A 21,022-nucleotide genomic window follows, 5' to 3' on the forward strand; every position below is an offset into this window, starting at 1 on the left:
CTCAGCACAATGGCCACAAGCAAATGGCTGCTGGTCCTTGGCCTGGATGTACAGGGGTCTTCGACTTCAGAGCCAATTCTGGGCCTCCATAGTCCTCACCCTCTTCTGGAAAGAGCACTTCAGTTTCTTTTGGGGGACCACTCCTTTTCATGGGGTTCATTTGGTTGGGATGGAGCTGACCTGATTCTCTACTCTCTCCATGCCAGAAATGGGCTCTTGATCTAGGCTTGCCAATCAGAGGCACAGAGGTTGGTGAATGGATGGGCATTTGACCCAGTTTGGGCCAGTGAGATTCGAGCCTGAGAGTTGTGCTGGCATTTGGGAAGTAGAAGGCCTCCTTTTTAAGTTGGGATTGCTGAGAGGGAGTCACTATATGAAGAAAGTTGGCTAAGGGGTGCAGAAACACTAAACCCTGAGAAGATTTCTTAAGCTCCTGGATCCAGCCCAACCTGAACCCCATATACCCCTGGAATTTTCATTTCTTATGATCCAGTAAGTTTCCATTGTAGCCTAAACACTCCATTCTTCAAACTGAGAGTCCTGCTTGATACTAGCTATTGTTTTTTCTTTTTCTTTTTAAAATTTTATTGATAATATTAGATATTAATACACAACTCAACTCCAGGTCCAGTTGTGTGTTTTTAAATAGCTGCTTTAGTTGATAATACTAGATATTAATAATAAGCTCCACATGGCTACAGCTACTGGAAAAGCACAAAGAGAAAGAGCTATGGGCCGGAAGTCAAGGCCAAGTATTTTGGCTCTGTTTTGAACACCCTGACTATAGAACCTCCCTGTGCCTCAGTTCCTCTGTCTGCAAAATGGGGCTCACACTCTCCTGTTCCTCTAGATTTTCTATAATTCTATGACTTTCAAGGTTATAGTCCAGACTGCTCTTTGGAGCTTCAGACCCACAAATCCAATTGAACAGAACATTTGAACAGCACTGATTTTATTTTTCCACAATATTTTTCTTTCATTGTTCTTCCTCTTATTACATGGTACTTTGTGCTGGAAAGTGCTAGTTGTCTTCCAATATCAATTCATCCTTTCTCCTTCTGAGAATAATAGCCTCTAAATTTTAATGGGGCATATGACTAGACTACATGTCTCAGACTCCCTTGCAGCTAGGTGTGACCATGTGATCAAATTCCAGTCAATGGGATGTGAGTGGAAATGATATGTGCAACTTCTGGGTCTGGCCTTTAAAGAGAGGGACAAAAAATAAAATAAAATGAAAGATAGAGGGGGTGAACTCACCTTTTCTTCTTCCCCCTTCTAACTGGCTAGAATCCAGACACAGAGTGAGCTATGTGTTATCCTGGCAATGAGGGCAATGCTCCAGGGATGGCAAAGAGTAAGACAGACGTTCCCTGGCACCCTACAGCAGCCTTGCCAGCTTGAACTGCTATACCTGTTAGGCTAGGGGAATTTTCTATCTTGTGTAAGCCACAGTTATTTTGAATCTCTCTCAGGGTTGCTGGATTTAGTATGTAAAAATACTCATTTCTCACCTAAGAGAGAGATGGAGGAGAGAGGGGGGAATTCTACAAGAGTAATGAAGATGGCATAGGACACCTGGGGGCTCCAATAGCTTCTCACCTCAGTTTTCCCTGTACATTCTGAGAGCAAAGGAGGCAAGTGAGCCTGAAGTCTGACTCTTATTCTGTCCTGGATGATCTTTCGCTGAGCCTCAGTTTCTCTTTATGTACTATGAAGACTAATTGGGCATGATGGTCTCCTAGGTCCTTCCAGCTCTGACTTTCTGTGGTTCTGTAATTCTAGGATGAATGTTGAAATTCAGATGCTAGCCCTAGCTGGTATTGCTCAGTGGATAGACTGATGGCCTGTGGACTGAAGGGTCCCAGGTTCAATTCCTCTCGGGGGCACATGCCCAGGTTGCGGGCTTGATTCCCAGTGTGGGGCATGCAGGAGGCAGCCAATCAATGATTCTCTCTCATCATTGATGTTTCTATCTCTCTCTCCCTCTTGCTTTCTCTCTGAAATCAATAAAAAAAATATTTTCTTAAAAAAAGATATGTTCACTCAAAAATGATATGGCATTAAAAAAAAGAAAGAAATTCAGATGCTAATGGGGCCAGGAGGGCCCCATAAACAAATTAAATAGGCCAGGATGGGGCTGTGGATGGGCTGGAGAGCATACGGCCCGATAATAAAGCAGTTGCTACTCTGCTCCTGCCGATAGCTGCCTTTGGGAATGTAGGATTGCCAGACTTTCTAATTTTTCAAGAAGAGCTAGAAATCTAGATTGTTTTTGGTCTGTGCAGTCTCCTGATTTTTAAGTGTTGGCAACAAATTCACATTTTTCCAAGCACTCTAGAGACCAAGCTAAAAACGTCTGCAGGCTGAATTTGGCTGGCGGCCATCAGTTAGAAATCTTTTGTTTCGGTATTATTTTCCTTCCTTCCTTCCTTCCCTTATTCAACAAATATTTATTTGATGCCCACTATGTGGGGGGCACTGTTCTATACCCTGGGGATAAAGCAACACACAAAACAGGAGAAAGAGCGCCTGTCGTCACACAGCTTTCATTCTAGAGAATCATGCTGATTCATTCATGCAGCAAATATTTATTGAGCAATTCTGGCCCATGCATTGACTTGTTGGGTTGATAAAATAATGTTCACGGTCCCTGCTTTCACAGTACATATATCCTAGGAGGGATAAAGACAATAAGTATAGAATTATGATTATAAATGAAAAATACAGTTATGGGGAGAGATGCAATTTAGATGGAAAGTCCTCTTGGAGGAGCTGAAAAGATAAATAAATCTGACCTTGTAAAAGAACTTTCTAGATATAGCAAAGGCTTCTAATGTGCCTCTTTCCCAGGTCCCCTCAGCTGTCACCATTCCTGAACATGCAAAGGCTTTCCCGCCCTCAACCCATGATAGAAGGGAACCTGCAGATAAATATCCCAGCACCCTCATTCTTTGGGTGGGTCAACTCTGAGGGTTCTCAGTGGGATCGAACCCCAGTTACCACAGTAACTATTTATGCACACTACATGGGCTGCCTCATTTCCTCCCTCTGCATCGGGTGTCTCTTGGAACCTACCCCCAAATAAATTACCGGCACTCATTTGTCTGAGGCTCTGTTTCTGGGAGAAGTCCAGCAGATATGGGAGAGAAAGCGGCAGGTTCAAGGACAGAAAGCAACTCAGGATGAGTAGGAGGAGATGGGGCTAGTGGGGCAAGAGCCAGCTCCTGAAGAGCCCTGGAGGGTGGGGTTAGGGCTTGTCAATGGGGAGCCCACTGATGGTTTTTCAGTAGGGGGAGTGATAGGACCAGGCTTGTGCAGGGGGCTGTAAAGGGCAAGAGTGGGAGCTGGGAGACCAGATAGCTGGAGGTGAAGGTAGCTGGGATTAGGTGTTAGGGTTGGAGAGGTGGTTGGCAATGAAGAAGCATATGGACCAGGTGGCATGGGGTTTTGAAAGCAGCTCTTGGCTTTGTCCCTGTCTTGAGGGAGCCCGCAATTTGGTTTAAGAAGTGGTGGTGGGACACAGACACAAAAATCATCCTTACGATGACAAAGCGCTATACAATTCCCGAGAACCGATTGCTGCACAAGGTGCAGAACTTCAGAGTGGGCTATCTCTAAGGGCAAGGAGAGTGAAGCAATGCTTTTTAGGGAAGGTGACTTGACCAGGGTGAGTGTGGGTAGAAAAACCACAGAACACCAAGACTAGAGAGCAACTCACTAGAGCAGCCCCTTGAACAGCCCCCCTTTTAGCAATGGTGGCCAACTCCACTCTGGGTATTTTCTGCAGCTCTTGACTCTGCCCTCCTTTACCTAACCTGTGCATAGACCAAACACGCATGCGGGACTTCCCGCAGGCACTGCTAGACATATTAACGGCATTCCTACAACCATAAGAGATTTCTGCACCACCAACACCATTTTTATATTCTTTACAACATAATGGCAGACGATAAATCTATCTTGCTAATTGCACATCCAGCTTGTTATACCTCCCATAAAAAACACGAGCAGCTGGAAAAGCCATGAGGTGATGTCAAATCATATTCCTGGTCTCTAAACAGAAACAGAAATATTTTCCAGGCGCTGGTGAGTCTCATGGTTCCTACCCAGGCGTGGAAGCAGCTGCCAACGGGTCGTTCACCCAGGATGAGATGGGAACTCACCAGTCCTGGGAAGCTCCGCCCTCCCACCCCCACCTGTCTCCCTAAGGGATGGCGGACATCTGGTGCATCCACATGTGTTTTGTTGGGAAGCCCACAGGATGAATGCAAAGAATAGGCAGGGTTTGGGTGTTAGCAGTTGGGTCCATTTTTGCATTCTTCAGGTGGTTTCAATGTTTCTTCCATTCACCACCAATCAGCCCATAGCAATTGCCCAGAATTCTAAGGGAATGGTTCCCCAACATAACTTGTCAAGGATACATTTGCAAAGCTGTTGCTAAGTTCCATGCTGGAGCTGACAAAATGCCTCCCCCTCATCTCAAAAAAACGGAAGGAAAATTAAATGCATCTGCTGGAGACACTCAGATAAACAACAGGGAAGAAGAAAAAGATTTCACCTCGTTTTATTTAAAGTTAGGATTACTGGTTTGGGCTGCAGCATATCCTGGCCCTCTTAGAAAGAAGGTAGCCAACGACTATGAGCTTATAGCTTATCAAGTGGGTTGTTGAATGCTTCATGTGTTGGAAGAAAAGGCATGGCAGACAATGGAAGGGAAAGCTAATTAAATTTTCACATGTCAAGGGGAAATTCCATAGGCTTTCTCCAACATAGGCAGACCCAAAGGGACTGCTTTTGTTAGAGAAGCTGCCTCATAAACTGCCCCCGCAATTCCCCGGACAGATCAGCTGCACACAAAGTCATGTTGGAAAAAAAGAGAGACAAATGGATTCTTACCTTCCCGTATCTGGATGCAAAAGTCCCCGTGAGTAAGGAGTGAAAAATAATTATTGTCTCATCCAAGTCCCACACGAACACACGCTGTGATAAAAAGAGAGGAAGAGAATGGAGACAAATGGACTCACTTGCGTCTGACTTAATGTCTGCAGGAATTAATTCCCTGGAGGAAAAAGAAGTCTTGAAAAACATTATCTTTAAGTCATAAAACATTCGACCTACTGATGCGTCCTTACGTCCCTTCCAACCTCAGCTGTGTAAAGAGTATGCTGATGGCCCAGTTTTGGGCTCCTCTCAACCCAGTCAATGCCAGAACCAAGAAGCCTGTTCTTGCCTTCCACATAAAAGCTCAAAAAAGAAAAAGTTCGGTCCAGAAACAGCAATAAAAATCATATAACTCATTTGACAAAATGAAATATTAGCATTTTACATTCACAGCTCACCATAAGTCCAACTACTTCTGACCATTTCTCTTTTTAGCAACTCTGTTGATTAACTCTAAATAACACACTTATATCTTTGTTTATTGATGTGCCAACTTTAGACAATATCTTTTGACTTGGCAATCTGAAAGATTTGGGATTATTTCTCCCCATACAGGAATGCCTCTATTTTCCATTCCATCAGCTTTGGATATTCTTCCTTGGCTAAAACAGTAAATCCAATATGAAGATATGAATATTGGAGTCCCTAGCCTTTCCCCTACTTCCTCCCCTCTCAATCAGCTCTTGCCTTACTTCAGCACTGCCAGTGTGGATAAACTGGTTTGTGCATTTGGTTTAATAACTATACTTAAGGCTTCTCTGCTCTGTCTATATGTTGCTTTTACAAGTTGGTAACCAGTAAAGAGCACCCACATCTTGTGAAGACTGTTCACTGCAAATCAAGTAATTGTACTAGAATTTCGTTTCATTCTCTAGAGGTCCAATGTGCTAACTCCAGAGCCAGTTCAAGAAGACTGTTCCTACCATCAAGGTCATATTCTCCTTTCTTGCACTCCATCCAATTAAAATGATGCCATCTCTCAGTTTGTTCACATAGGAATCATATCTGTTAGATATAACTTTTTGTTTTTGCTGGAGTTTATTAAATTGCCTTAATTTTTCGAGTTTCCATTAATGTGCCTTCATTAGAATCTCAAATTCAGCCACACCCTCGGTATCGAAGTTGTCCATCCTCCGTGACAGAATGCTTTAACATGGTGTGGGTCACCTTTAGGCTTGCTGCCTAGCTAGCATGACTGTTATTTCTGGGTCAAATCTGCTGTTTCCTAGATCCCAAATCTCTTTCTTGCTTTTCTTCCTTGTTGTGCTTGAGTACATCTTTGAGATTCTTCTTCTGAAAGGGTTCATGGAAAATAATTTTCCAGAATTCTTGCGTATCTGGCGATATCTTCATTTTGCTCCACAGGTCCTGTGGGTACAGAATTCCAATAGGAAAACAATGCCCTCTAGTCCTTTGAAAGAATTCCTCAGCTTGCCTGACTGATGAGTAGTCTGATGTTTCATTGGTTCTCATTCCTTTATAGGTTTTACTTCTTTTCTCTTTAGAATTTTTTTTAAAGATCTTTTCTTTATACTTGGTATCCTCAAAATCCCATAAAGATATATTTAGGTGTAGTCTTTTTTCATTCATACAGTTCACATTTACAATCTTATTTCTTTAAATAATTTCCTTCCATCTTTTCCACTGTTCTCTCTTTCTGGAATTTCCAATAGTCAAATTAGACATCCTGAGTCGATGCTGCTTATCTTTAAAAAGTGTATTTTCTATAATTTTATCTTTTTTGTTGATAAATTTCTTAAACTTTCTCTTCCAACTCTTCTATTAAACTTCTGATTCTTGCTGTCATTTAAAAATTTACACTTACTCTTTGTCTTTGAGTGTCCTTTTCCCAATAGCTCTGCCTCTTAATTTAAGAATGCAAGATCAGCCAAAACCGGTTTGGCTCAGTGGATAGAGCGTCAGCCTGCGGACTGAAGGGTCCCGGGTTTGATTCCGGTCAAGGGCATGTACCTGGGTTGCTGGCACATCCCCAGTGGGGAGTGTGCAGGAGGCAGCTGATGGATGTTTCTCTCTCATCGATGTTTCTAACTCTCTATCTCTTTCCCTTCCTCTCTGTAAAAAATCAATAAAAAATATATTAAAAAAAAAAAAGAATGCAAGATCTTTTTTTAAAAAATATATTTTATTGATTTTTTACAGAGAGGAAGGGAGAGGGATAGAGAGTGAGAAACATCGATCAGCTGCCTCCTGCACATGTCCCACCGGGGATGTGCCCGCAACCAAGGTACATGCCCCCGACCGGAATCGAACCTGGGACCCCTCAGTCCGCAGGCTGACGCTCTATCCACTGAACCAAACCGGTGCTGGCAAGAATGTAAGATCTTGAATCTTTATAAGAAAACCAATCAGAATTTTAAACATTTCCTTTCTGTTTCACCTTTCTTGATATTTATTTTGTTTATTTATCTTGGACTTCATTTTTCATACTGTTGTCCTAATTTTTCTGGTGACCATTATTTTTAAGAACAAAAGGCCCAGTGATCACTTATATAGCTAGTCTTGGGCAAGGTCAGAATGGGGGACAAATGCACCTGCTAAGCGTGCCATTGTCAACGAGCCACCTTTAAAACCTCTCTGGAGTTCAGGGGCTGTATTTATTCCTTAGCATTTGCCACGCCTTTAAAAATAAAGAGAAGGGTGGTATCTAGAAGTAAAAATGTCAGTGCAGGGATTTTCAAACAGCAGACCTGTGTATTATTTCTGTGAGTTTTTTTGTCTTGTTATATATTTAAGTATATGTATATGCTGGTTCATGATATTTAGTATAGTTCTTACTTTGGGTCACAATAAAAAAATGTTTAAAAAGCACTGTTTTTGAGGAGGGCTTCTGAGGTTTAAATATGCAAGTCCTAATTTATCTGAACTAACTAGGTTGGATCAGTTAAACTTACACATTTTAGTAAGAGAATTAAAAAAAATCAACGAACATTTTCAAATTTAATGCAGGCTCAATAAATTTAACTACATCTCCTCTGAAGAAGGCCTGTCCCTGTCCCCCACTAGCCTACTCTCTATTCCCCTGGCCTCGATCCTTAGTGAGTAAGTTCCTGGGGGCCATTCTGCAGGCAACTCTACTTCCTAGCCCACTGGGTTTGGTCTAGGATGGGTCCCTAACTCCATGTGAGTCAGAGGCCTTGCCTTGGGCACTTAAAATTAGGGCCTAGAAGGAAATTAATCATCTTTGGGTGGTTGCTGGAGGCCACATGCAAAGGACAGGGAAGGCCAGTCTGTAGAGAGAAAGAGAGAGGAACAAAGAGGTGAAAGATGGAAAGAGAACACGTTTGCAGGACCTGGCTTCAGTTAGAAGCAGAATAAGCCTGGCCGGTGTGTCTCAGTGGCTGAGCATCAACCTGGGATAAAAATGAAATATATTTTTTAAAAAAAGATCTTGCATTCTTAAATTAAGAGGCAGAGCTATTGGGAAAAGGACACTCAAAGACAAACATAGAGTAAGTGTAAATTTTTAAATGACAGCAAGAATCAGAAGTTTAATAGACAAAGAGGTCACTGGTCCTATTCCCATTAGGCACATGCCTGGGTTGCGGGCTCCATTCCCAGTAGGGGGCATGCAGCAGGCAGCTGGTCAATGATGTTTCTCTCTCATAGATGTTTCTATCTCTCTATCCATCTTCCTTCCTCTCTCCCAAAAATCAGTAAAAACTTATTTTTTTAAAAAGCAGAATGGGCTGTGCCCAGTAACCTGTGCATGGGGCACTCAAAAGACACGACTGCTTGGAGATTCTAGCACCTTCACTGTGACACCTGGGGAGAGAAGTGTAAATGCAGCTCCTTGCCCTGGCTACCTGTGGTCTTGCTGATACTCCACTGTACCCTGTCCTTGGGTTCTAACAGAACCTGTGTATCCTTAAAATAAATTCTGCTTTTTCGTTTAAGCTAGCTCAAGTTGGTTTCTGGCACCTGAAGTCGAGGGATTTAAACTAATACACACTCAGAATTTTCCTCCTTTCCACTTCTGTACATAATTTCTGTCTCATGGGCTTCGGTCATTAGCAAAGCTGCCAAGACTTAGGAGGTGCGACCGTGCAAACCCTCCATGTGACAAGAAGCACAGAAGTGAAACACGGCTCACACCTTTTCAACTGTTCCTGCCCAGTGGTACTTACTTTGGAATCAAGAAGCAGATGTTTCCAGAATATATCACCCTGCAATCCTCGACTTCCATGCCACCTCCACCTCCCTCTCAGTTTAATGGAAAAAATGTCTTTTTACCCCACCATCCCCTACCAAGAGCAGAAACCATGTTAGCTGGCTGAATCATTGTTTTTAAATATTAAAGTATGGATTGCTCTGGGTGATTTCCATAGCTTTGCAACTTCAAGCTGGTAGAAAACCCTCAGGAGTATGGGAGGGCAGAAAGCAAGGACAACCTGAAGTCAAAACACTTCCTCTTTTGCTGAAGGGATTGTGCAATGTCTCCCCAATTTTGGAAGGTGGGGGCCTTTAAGAATTAAAGGAAAAGCAAGGACAAAATCCCCTGGATTGAGAATAGTCCCATGTGGCAGGCCTCCAGGGTGGTCAACTCTCAGAGGAGATGGCTGCTGGAAGTTGACCAAATGTAGGGGACAAGCATGATGTACCAAATATTTAACACCTAGGAAGACGGGACAATAACCACTACAGCCCTACTAGTGAACACTGGCTAAGTAACACAGCCCTACTAGTAAACACTGGCTAAGTAACACAGCCCTACTAGTGAACACTGGCTAAGTAACACAGCCCTACTAGTGAACACTAGCTAACTAGTACAGCCCTACCAGTGAACACTAGCTAACTAGTACAGCCCTACCAGTGAATACTGGGTAAATATCAAATGCCCTGGTGGTGAGCATCTATTATTTGGGCCCCCAGCGCACACCCCCCCCACCCCCCTTACAAGAGCACTAGTTTGCTTCTTTGTCCGCTGTGTGCTGTCTTGGCGGGACTGTCCATCGGAGCCAAGCATAAGAGCCACACCAGGCCCATGGGATGTTGTCTCCTTGCATTGGAACATGGAGTGACGTGGCACTAGAATCAAATGGTTCGCCTCCAGCAGGGGCTGGCATCCCGAGAGTTCCCTGTGACTGTTCTTTCTAACCCTGGTTTCATGACTTCCTCCCAGTAAAATCCTTTTGGCTTAAGCAACCAGTACTGGATTCTGTTGCTGACAACCCAAGGATTGTAGCTCATAGTCCAAGGTTCTTGTCCTCAACAAGCATCTCCACGCCTGATGTACAGCATGGAAACCCCAGAGAGTGGTGGACTCGCACTGACCACAGCAGGCACTGGCAGTGACCAAGCCATACTGGGCATTAGAAGCTCTTCTTCTGTGTCCTGAGACCTCTTACACCCTGAAACTCTCACACAACTCTGGGAGGAGAGGGGCTCCAATAACAGGATGGTATTTCCTACCCACCCAGATGGGATGGGGGCTCAGGGTCAAAATTACCTTGATATTAAAGAAGTGATGAAAATGGTCTTTCATAGCATATCTGAATGTGCGGGCTGAGCTTTGTAGCTGTTACACGAATTGGACTGGATAAGGAATAGGGATGTGACGACGATGATGATGCATCTGAGTTTTTGGCACTGACACTGCCTTTGAAATACGATACACATTCCTCCGGCACACTCAAGCCAACGAATGACTGCCTTTTGCAAATAAGTACAAACTACTGCACATGCTCATTTTTCTCCCTTGACAGATAACAGCTGCCTCTTTTTTTTTTTTTTTTTGCATCCATCTGGCCCCTGTACTTTCTCCCTCTCTCATGCTTTTCTATTTTGTTTGTTTGTTTTTTGCCAATGTCAGTGCCTGACCAATAACCCTACACCTGCTTTATTACAATAAAGATTGGTGCATCCCTTACGTCAGCCGTTCTCAGCCTGGGGCACACGCCAGAATCACTGGAGAGCTTAAAACCCCGATGCCTGGGTCCCATCCCCCGGGAGGCTGATTTAATTGAGCTGGGGTCCAACTTGAGCACGAAGATTTCTCAAAGCTCCCAGGAGATTCCAGGTGCAGCCCAGGCTGAGAACCACTGAGAAACGCAGAATCATAGGAACCATGCGCACTCATCCGAGCCAGCCTCCTGTCTCCAGGCAGAAAAATATCTAGGCCAGTGGTTCTCAACCTTCTGGCCCTTTAAATACAGTTCCTCATGTTGTGATCCAACCATAAAATTATTTTTGTTGCTACTTCATAACTGTAATGTTGCTACTGTTATGAATCATAATGTAAATATCTGATATGCAGGATGGTCTTGGGCGACCCCTGTGAAAGGGTCGTTCGACTGCCGAAGGGGTCGCGACCCACAGGTTGAGAACCGCTGATCTAGGCCATATTGGAACCACTAGGGGAGCTTTCAGAACTCCCTGCAATGTCTATTTAACTACTCTGGGGTGGGGCCGAGGCATCTATATTGTAAAAGCACCCCAGGTGATTCCACTGTGTAGCCAGGGTTAAGAACCACTCTGACCCAGCTGGAAGGTCCACTGCCCATTGTCGTGTGTATCAGGGGCTCCCAGAGTGTGGTCCCCAACCCAGCAGCATCAGGGAACTTGTTAGATATGCAAATTCTCAGGCCCTGCCCCAGATCTACTGAATTGGAAACTCGGGGGGTGGGGCCCAGCAGCCTGGGTTTTCATTAGTCCCTGAGGATTCTGCTGCTGCTTATGCTTGAGAACCACACTGTTCTTTCCTATCTTCAGGGCACGTTTCCTAGCCCGTCAGCCAATAGTGTTTCCCTACGGCCAGCCCAATTCTTCCCCACTTTTCCTCCAAGGGCTCTTTTCTCTGTAACTGGGCTTTGTGAATGCAAATGGCTATTCTCCTCCATGTACGTGGACAGAACCCTGTCCCCTGCCCTTCTGTTCAGGCCACAGATGGAGATTACATTCGCCACGTCAGCGGCAGTTGGAGTTACCTCGATCTCGTTGTCCCCTGCTGGGGAGGGGTCACTGCTCCGCTTAGACCGGCCTCGGAGCTTCCCGTCGGAGGCCCGGTGTGGCCTGTCTGTGTCTCCCTCTTTGGCTGGCGTGGAAGGTCCATTGTGTGTGTTATATTCACCTGGTGGAGGAAAGGGAAGTTTGGCTGAGAGTCTCCTCCCAGGAAATATCAGATCAGAACTGTCAAACGCCAAAGTGGTAGGTCCCAAAGGCAGCATCGAAGGCAAAGATCATGTAGAATCAAAATTACTCTTGGCAGGCTCTTAAGTTGCCCATTCATTCGGCCAACAAACATTTACTGAGGAGGCACGGTTTCAGGCACTGATTCTCATAGCACCTACATTCTAGAGAGAGGAGAGACATTAGACAAACAGGTAAATATATAACGTGCCAGGTGGGGACATGCCTTACAGAGAATGAACAAAGTGCATGGGGAACAGGGAGTGCTGGGAGGTGTCTGATTTATAGGGGGCTAGTCAGGGAAGGCCTCGTGGATAAGCGGGCATCTGAACAAGGATCTCAGTAAAGTGAGGGTGAGGCCACCGGGGGAATGAATACACTAATATAGGAAGAAAAGTAATATTTACATGTGGCCGGGCCTCAAATTCTTCTACCATTAAGAGACCCCTCCCCCCTTAGGGTTAATGGGGGTGTTGGAGAATTCTCTATGTTCCTGTCCCTATGCAGCTTGCTCCTTTAAGTTTTACTTGTTGAGAGACTTGTCCCTTTGAGAATTAAATGAGATTCTATCCATCCAATACAGGGCTGGCAATTAGGAGATGCTCAACTCGACCCACATGCATGCAAGGATCAGTGAGAAGGCGCAGGACAGAGGGCGGGCACTGGCTGCTTCTCATCAATATGGTGTTTTTGGACTCGGGGTGTTGAGAGGCTTCCCTTGGGCAATGGTCTAAGGACCCCAATAAGTGAGCAGCACCCTCCTGGGACTCAGGTCCCAAAGTCAGCACCCAAGTTGTATTGTTTTTTTAAGCACATACATTTAAAAAAAATGTATGTTTTTATTGATTTCAGAGAGAGGAAGGGAGAGGGAGAGAGAGAAACATCAATGATGATAGAAAATCATTGATCGGCTGCCTCCTGTACACCCCCTACTGGGCATGTGCCCTGACTGGAATCAAACCATGATCTGCTGGTTCATGGGTCAAGCCCAACCATTGGGCCACACTGGCCGGGCTAAGCACATACGTTTTAAATACATGGTTTTTAAAATTATACTTCATTATCTTTATTTAACTAATGAGGGAACTAAGGCTTAGTGAGATGATGGAAGTGTGTGGTTACCCTGCAAATCAATGGTAGAGCCGGAGCTAAAACTTGGGCCTGCCCTTGTCACTAGAGTGACAGACTGTAGACCAGCATGGAACCTTAGAGGACATCCCATCCCACTTTCTCACTGTCCAGCTGCTTGTTTAGCTCCCAAATATAGACTCCACCTCTCCTTCCATAACTGCCAGGGCTTGGATCATCAGGGGGAAATGCTTTTGTCTAAAATACTTGGCAATGGACCGAGTGTTTTCCTACCCTGAAAGGATTATTTCCCTCCAAAACCCTGAGGACTGAACTCTGTTTATTTAATATTTATAAGACTTCTTAGCAGACTAAGAACGTGGTAAGAAGAGATGTGATTTGAGTTGTCAGGACTGCTGGGCTGTCTCCAACTCCCCATCATTTTCAGGATACAGCATCAGAGGTTCCCAAACATCGATCTAGCAAAGACTTTCTTCTGGACCATGAGGAACAGGCAGTAAACATATTCACAGATGCTTAAGCGTCATGTAAATAAGGTTTATCCTCATTGACTTGGTAGTTCTAAGGATGGGAGCTTAGAAAACATTTGTAGACACCATTAAAATCCAAGCAAACATTATTAAAAAGTGGGGGAAACAGCAGCTACCTAGCAATGACTAAATAAAGTAAATGTAAAGCCAATCTATTAGAGGTGCCAAAATAACCAGTCATTTTCCACACATTATACATTCTTGAGAATGAAGGGTCAAAGTTCAAGGTCACAGTCAGGTACACAGGCTAGAGCAATGTATGTAAACCTTTCTTGGAGTCATTCTACTCTTTTTATTTTTCCCTTTTTATGTTTTTTTAAACTATTTAACAGCTTTATGGAAATATAATGGATATACAATAAATCACATATATTTAGAGTGCACAATTTGATAACTTTTGACATATGTATAAATCTATAAAACCATCACTACAGTCAAGATAATGAACAAATTCAGCACTTCCAAGAGTTTCCTTATAATCCCTTTGTAATCTCTTCCTCCTCTCTGCCCAGGCAACAATTGATCTGCTTTCTTTTTTTTTTTTTTTTTAATTAAATCTTTATTGTTCAGATTATTACATTTGTTCCTCTTTTTCCCCCCCATAACTCCCCTCCTTCCAGCTCCCACCCCACCCTCCACCCTCACTCCCCACCCACTGTGTTCATCCATAGGTGCATGATTTTTGTCCAGTCACTTCCCGCATCTCCCACACCCCTTTTCCCCCCAAGAATAGTCAGTCTATTCCCTTTCTATGTCCCTGATTCTATTATAATCACCAGTTCATTCTGTACATCAGGTTATTTATTCACTTGATTCTTAGATTCATTTGTTGATAGATGCATGTTTGTTGTTCATAATTTGTATCTTTACCTTTTTCTTCTTCTTCCTCTTCTTAAAGGATACCTTTCAGCATTTCATATAATACTGGTTTGGCAGTGATGAACTCCTTTAGCTTTTCCTTATCTGTGAAGCTCTTTATCTGACCTTCAATTCTGAATGATAGCTTTGCTGGATAAAGTAATCTTGGTTGTAGGTTCTTGGTATTCAGCACTTTGAATATTTCTTGCCATTCCCTTCTGGCCTGCAAAGTTTCTGTTGAGAAATCAGCTGACAGTCGTATGGGTATTCCCTTGTAGGTAATTGAGTCTCTTTCTCTTGCTGCTTTTAAGATTCTCTCTTTGTCTTTTGCTCTTGGCATTTTAATGATGATGTGTCTTGGTGTGGTCCTCTTTGGATTCCTTTTGTTTGGGGTTCTCTGCGCTTCTTGGACCTGTAAGTCCATTTCTTTCTCCAGATGGGGGAAGTTTTCTGCCATTATTTCTTGAAATAGGTTTTCAATATCTTGCTGTCTCTCATCTTCTGGCACTCCAATAATTCTGATATTAGACCGCTTAAAGCTGTCCCAGAGGCTCCTTACACTATCTTCACACTTTCGGATTCTTTTTTCATTTTGCTTTTCCAATTGGGTGTTTTTTGTCGAATCTTTGGTTTGATTATTGTACTCCTCTGGTCTGCTATTGGGTATAATATTCTTTATTTCAGTCCGTGTATGCTTACTTTCTAATTTCTTTATCGTAGCATCGAGGGTCTCATTAGTTTTCGTGAGGCTCTGCACAAATTTATGGCAAGCCCTCAAAATTGCGATTCTTAGCTCCATATCCTCCATTTCTGTCATGTTTTTTTGTCTCCGCATCTTTTATGCTTTCTTGGTGCACCCCCTTGTGGTCTCTGTGCGCAGTCTTGTTCTAGCCAAGCCTTAATTGTTGTAGTTAACACTAGAGGGATTTGACCACCAGGCCGACTGGCTATAGGAATCAGCTGTATGGAAAACGTCTGCCTTCTGGGGAGGCGCTAATCCAGCCTTTGCCTGAGGCGATCGGCAAATGGCTGTGCGCAGGGTTTGGGCGGGGCGGGATCAACAGGGCGGGCGGAGGGAGCAGTTATGGCCACGCTCAGTCCCGTTCCCAGAGGCTCTGCTTCTCAGAACCCCGGCAGCCGCTGCAAACCTCGGAGAGAAAGCTGCCCTCAGGTTCCAACTGATGCCGGATAATCCCGCTTATCCCGTTTGAGTCTGGGTCCCTAGAGACTCGCCCGGATCTGGAGCCCAGAGTCTGAGACTCACTCCCGACAGAAAACGACAACCGCGCCCTCAGCCACCAGCCCGCTTTGCGCGCGCACCTCGGTACCTTTGTATTTTCCACACTGCGCCGCCTCTGAGCCTCGATTTGCTGTTCTCTTTCCTTCTAGTTGTAGAGTCTCTCTTCAGCCAGCCTTCCTGTGGTCCTGGGTGATGTCCGTTCAGTCTTTTAGTTGTATTTTTGAAATGGTTGTTTGCGGCAGCGGTCTCCGGTGTTTACCTACGCCGCCATCTTGGTCTCCCCCTGATCTGCTTTCTTTCAGTATGAATTAGTTTGCATTTGCTATAGTTTTAAACAAACGAAATCACACAGTTTTGAGTTCAAATGCCTAAGAACCAGGGGAGCTGATGGTGTAACTCCCCATCTGCAGCTAGAGACTTGAGACTCGGGAGGTCCCTGATGTCAGTTCTGGAGTCCAAAGGCCAGAAAACCTAGAGCCCTAATGTCTGAGGTCAAGGAAAGATAGACATCCCACCTCAAGAAGTGAGTGAGACTGCCCTGCCTCTGCCTTTTTGCTCTACATGGGCCCTCAGTGGGTTAGATGAGGCCCACCCACATTGGTGAGAGCGATGTTTTTTTATTTAGTCTACTGATTCATATGCTAATCTCTTCTAGAAATACCTAGAAATAACATTTTACCTGTGATTGGGCATCCCTTAGCCCAGTCAAGTTGATACAAAATTAACTACCACACAATAGGTTATTAAAGTGTGTTATTTACCTTCCAAATATTTGGGAATTTTCCAAAAACATGTCTGTTATTTATTTCTAATTTAATTCTACTGTTTTCAGAGAACATTATTTATATGACTTGAATCCTTTTAAATGTAATGACACTTGATTTAAAGCCCAGAATATGTCTATGTTGGTAAATGTCTCATGTGTACTTAAAAAAAAAGTCTGTTGCTGTTGTTGAATGGAGTGGACTACAGACTGTCTGTAACATCTAGTCTCCTCTTTCCTCTAATTCCCTCTCCAGAGAAAATGTTAACTGTTGCCTTTGAATCCTTCCAGAAATTTCCTATGCAAATATGGGTATTAAACTATACTTAAAAAGACCCCAGGATCATATTATACACATAGTTCTGCACGTTGCTTTTTTCCAACTCTCATAAGCACTCAGAGAGAGACTCATGTTAGTGTAGATAGATCTAGCTTACTCTTTCTTAAAAAAATTCTTTCTTTATTTTTATTAGTTTACTCTTAAAAAAATTTTTTTAAATTGATTTTTAGAGAGAGAGAGAGAGAGAGAGAGAGAGAGAAAAGGAAGAGAGAAAAGGAGGCGAGAGAAACATCAATGTGAGAGTGGGACAATCCATAAGGCTGCCTCCTGCACACCCCCTCGGAATTGAGCCCACAAATCGGGTGTGTGCCCTGACTGGGAGTTGAACCAGCAACTTTTCAGTGCATAGGACAGAGCCCAGTCAACTGAGTGAGTCATACCAGCCAGGGCTCTAGTTTACTCTTTTTAAGAGATGTATAGTATGTCACTGGTGGATGCACCATGAACTATTCAACCAGACTCCTGTTAATGTCATTTCCAGTCTTTTGCTATTATGCTGCTGCAATAAATATCCTTTTCACTTAAGTCTTTGGACCTATGTGGGAATTTATCTTTAAAATAAATTTCTACAAGTAGAAAAGTTGGGTTAAAGAGTACACACATTTTTAATGTTGTTAGAGGTTGCCAAACTGCATGGAGGAGCTTCCAAGTTTCTTCTTCTTCAGAGATTTAAAAAACTTTCCTCCTATTGACTAAAGGAAATGATCTAAGAAGTTTAAAAAAATCCTCCCACTTCCTTTTAGATAATTTGTATCGTACTTAAAGATTTTAAAAGAAAAAAGTTCTGAAGCCACAATACTGATTTGTCTTTTCTCTTGAGTAACGTCAGGTGTTCAGGTTTTGCCCTCTACATCAGCAAATTGCCCTGCAATCATCTACAAATTGTTGGGGCTTCATATGACTCTTAGTACATGTCCATGCAGAGTGCACTGCAGCGGGGCTGGGGGGAGACAAGCATCAGGCCATGCGAGTGAGCGAGATCTAGCTGTAATACATAAACCTCTCGAGCCTCTGGAGTTTGGAACCAACCACTCAAGGAGATCCTGAATAATTTCAAAAGTGGAGTTTTTATGGGAAAGTGGAGTGCCTGGGTATGTGTGTGTGCACAATGCTCTTCCTTTATGATGAACACTGGGGAAAAGAGACGGGATCTGGGTTGTAGCTGACAATTATTTATGTCACTAGATTTTATGTGCGCTTATTAGACTCACAGTAAAAACCATCTCAACCACTTATCATTGAACTTTAGACCAAGGGATAAATGAAGAACAATAAAGAAAAATTTCAAAGAGACACAAGGAGCCTTTATGTTCCCTTCTGATGGGGAACAAAAATGACCTTCCCACCTAACCCAAATTCTTGTGAAGTAAGCCTGTGGAATCCAGTTCCCCAACAAATTATAGAAAGGGGAACTTGCTTGGAGATTTCCTGGTTATATTTCCTTTCTGAAGCCGGTTTGGGGAGGCCACATTCTGAAAAGCAGGATGGTCCAAAATACTTCAAGATTATGACCAAAAAAAGTTTGTTAAATTTCACACCCTTCAAAGGAAGCATTTTGGAAATTGCTAAATAGATATGACGCATTCATTAAATACTCTGTAATAAGATCCCAATGACCAAAATCAATGCTCAAGCCCTAAATTTCCTCAAAAGTTGACTTAAAAATGCTTGGCCATATTGTCTCTATGTATTGCCAACCCAAGGATATCTAATTCACCCTCTAATTCATCATCAAAGGCTAAAGCAACAATTGCACAAAGAACCCCAGGAAACAAAGAGGTATTCTTTCTCTAACCATCAACTAATTAATATTTATTGAATGAATGTCCACACACCATTATGCTAGCTTAGCTCCACAGAGCTCCATAACATCAGTAGATTTTGGACAAAACCAAAAACCAAAAACCAAAACACACACACACACACACACACACACACACACCAAAACCAAAAACAAAACTCAATGATATTTCTTTCCATTTGGATGTTCTAATTTATTACTGTCAGTCATTTAATGTTGATAAGCCCAAACCATCTCATAAAAGAGAAGACAGGTGTGTAGAAGACTTGTGGAACAAATGAAGCCACAGGCTGGAGTTAGTGGCACAGGGATATGCATCACCAAAGGGCCAGGATATGGACTCTCCCAAGTGTTGCTCATAATCTAGGTGGGTTCCATAGGTTGAAATTAGAATTTTTAGGTAAAAATTTCTGACTTTTAAATATGGGCGCAATTAAACACACACACACACACACACACACACACACACACACACACACACACACCAACAAAATATATCTGACGACTAGATTTAGCCCTTGGGTGACCAGTTCATTACAACTGAGACTTATGTCCAGTCCCTCCTTCTTGTAAGAGTTCAGACCACAGCCATGAATGACCACAGACAGTGACTGTACATACCTGGAAGCGACTCAGAACTCTGGTTGGGGACGTTGTGTGATGCCTCCTGGAGGACGTAGGTGGATGTGGAGATGGGGGAAGGGCAGATGCTGCTGGCTGGGACGTAAGGAGGGTTGTAGGACGAGCTGTAATACTGGGAGTATTGGCTCTGAGGGAAGCCAGGGTAGGAAGGATAGTCCTGGAAAGGGAAACATACAGGTGGTGTGTGAGAAAGGTGGTCTGGTCTTGGCCCTTCAGTTGGTCCAGTCACAGGCTGATGAAGGCGAGGGGCCTTGTGGGATGGGTCTACTCTCTTTGTCTCCCATCAGAATAAATGCTCTATGAGGGCAGGGACTTGCCCCAGAGGCAGACCTCAAGAGAAGGATGGGATGAAAGATTACCAGTTGGGGAGTGCGGAAGTGAGGTGGAGAAGGGAAAAGGGAAAGCAGCCAATCCAGGGGCTTTAGGTGGGGACTGGAGTGGATTCTCCTGGGGAAATGCTGGGATGATAGAAAATACACATCTTGAAGGATCTCTCCAAGGAGCAAGGGAGCTGGGTTGTTCAGACGCCAACTGCAGCCAGTCTTTGAGAGCTGCTCCCAGGGGATATCAGCTCCCTGGCTCTTCCTGCCTGCCCCATGCACTGGTTCTAGAAAACAACCCAGGAATGCAGAGATTGGCAGCTGGAGGTCAGCAGGTGCACCCTGAGGGACATGGGTGTGGCCTGGCAGCATCTGTCGTGCTCACTGCTGTATGCCTTGCACCCAGGACAGCGATGGGCACATTCAGGCTCTCAATAAATACTGGATAGTAAAGAATAAATGAATGAGTAATAAAGACTACACACCCACATACCCAGGAGACTAAGTGACATTTTAGGTTCATAAGGGGTGCAGATACTTACATGGCATTAGGGACCCAGAAACTTCTATGAGGGAGACTTGGAGAGCAAATCAAAGAGTGCCAATCCTCTTTTACCAAGCTCTGCTCAAGCCACCAGACCTCCCAACTCTTCCATAGTAGCCATTGTTTCAAACCTCTGCTTCATCACCAGAAACCAGTGCTTCTCAACCTACAAGGAACTCGTGGGACGTTCAGCTTCTCGGGCCCCTCACAGACTTACTGAATCAGAATTTCTGGGGGTGGCATTTAGAGATCTGCATTTTTGACAAGCTCCCATGGTGAAATCAACTAACTGAGTATTTACTCTAAGTGGTAAAGAACTGTGCCTTAAAAACTATTTTATGTACAAGTATTTTATCTATGTATACATTATACTGCAAATAATACAAAAATATGTGAACTAATTTTCACATATTCCAAGGATGAAGTCATTTATATTCTTCAGCTCACTGGAGAAATAGCGCATCCCCCATATTTAAATATGTTAAATATCCCTAAAGGCCCTCTACCTCAGGTAGTTTTAACACTAGCCTGAAAGCATGTTAATCTTTTTGTTGTTGTTGTGGTTAATTCTCACCTGAGGATAATTTTTCCATTGATTTTTAGAGAGAGTGGAGGAGACAGAGAGAGAGAGAGAGAGAGAGAGAGAGAGAGAGAGAGAGAGAGAAACATCACTGTGAGAGAGACACGTCTATTGGTTGCCTCCGCATGTGGCCCAGATCGAGCCTGCAAATGAAGTAGGTGGAATTGAACCTGGGACCCCTCAGTCTGCAGGCCAATGCTCTATCCACTGAGCCAAATGGGCCAG

The 21,022-nt window shown here is 43.7% G+C and overlaps 1 protein-coding gene across 4 annotated transcripts in view; it reads right to left on the reverse strand.

The window, feature by feature from the left end:
* EYA2 (EYA transcriptional coactivator and phosphatase 2) overlaps positions 1-21,022 on the reverse strand; it is a 211,470-nt gene that overhangs the window by 51,034 nt on the left and 139,414 nt on the right. For all 4 annotated transcript variants that reach the window (XM_070421592.1, XM_070421593.1, XM_070421591.1 and 1 more), the window contains 3 exons: positions 19,333-19,510; positions 11,889-12,031; positions 4,900-4,983 (listed from right to left, as the gene is read on the reverse strand). In XM_070421592.1, the coding sequence (XP_070277693.1) occupies positions 4,900-4,983; positions 11,889-12,031; positions 19,333-19,510 (405 nt within the window). The remainder of the gene's footprint in view (positions 1-4,899; positions 4,984-11,888; positions 12,032-19,332; positions 19,511-21,022) is intronic.

Source organism: Myotis yumanensis, unplaced genomic scaffold (assembly GCF_028538775.1).
Source record: "Myotis yumanensis isolate MYYU_CA2020_CCGP unplaced genomic scaffold, mMyoYum1.0.hap1 SCAF_7, whole genome shotgun sequence".
In the NCBI taxonomy this organism is placed as follows: Eukaryota; Metazoa; Chordata; class Mammalia; order Chiroptera; family Vespertilionidae; genus Myotis; species Myotis yumanensis.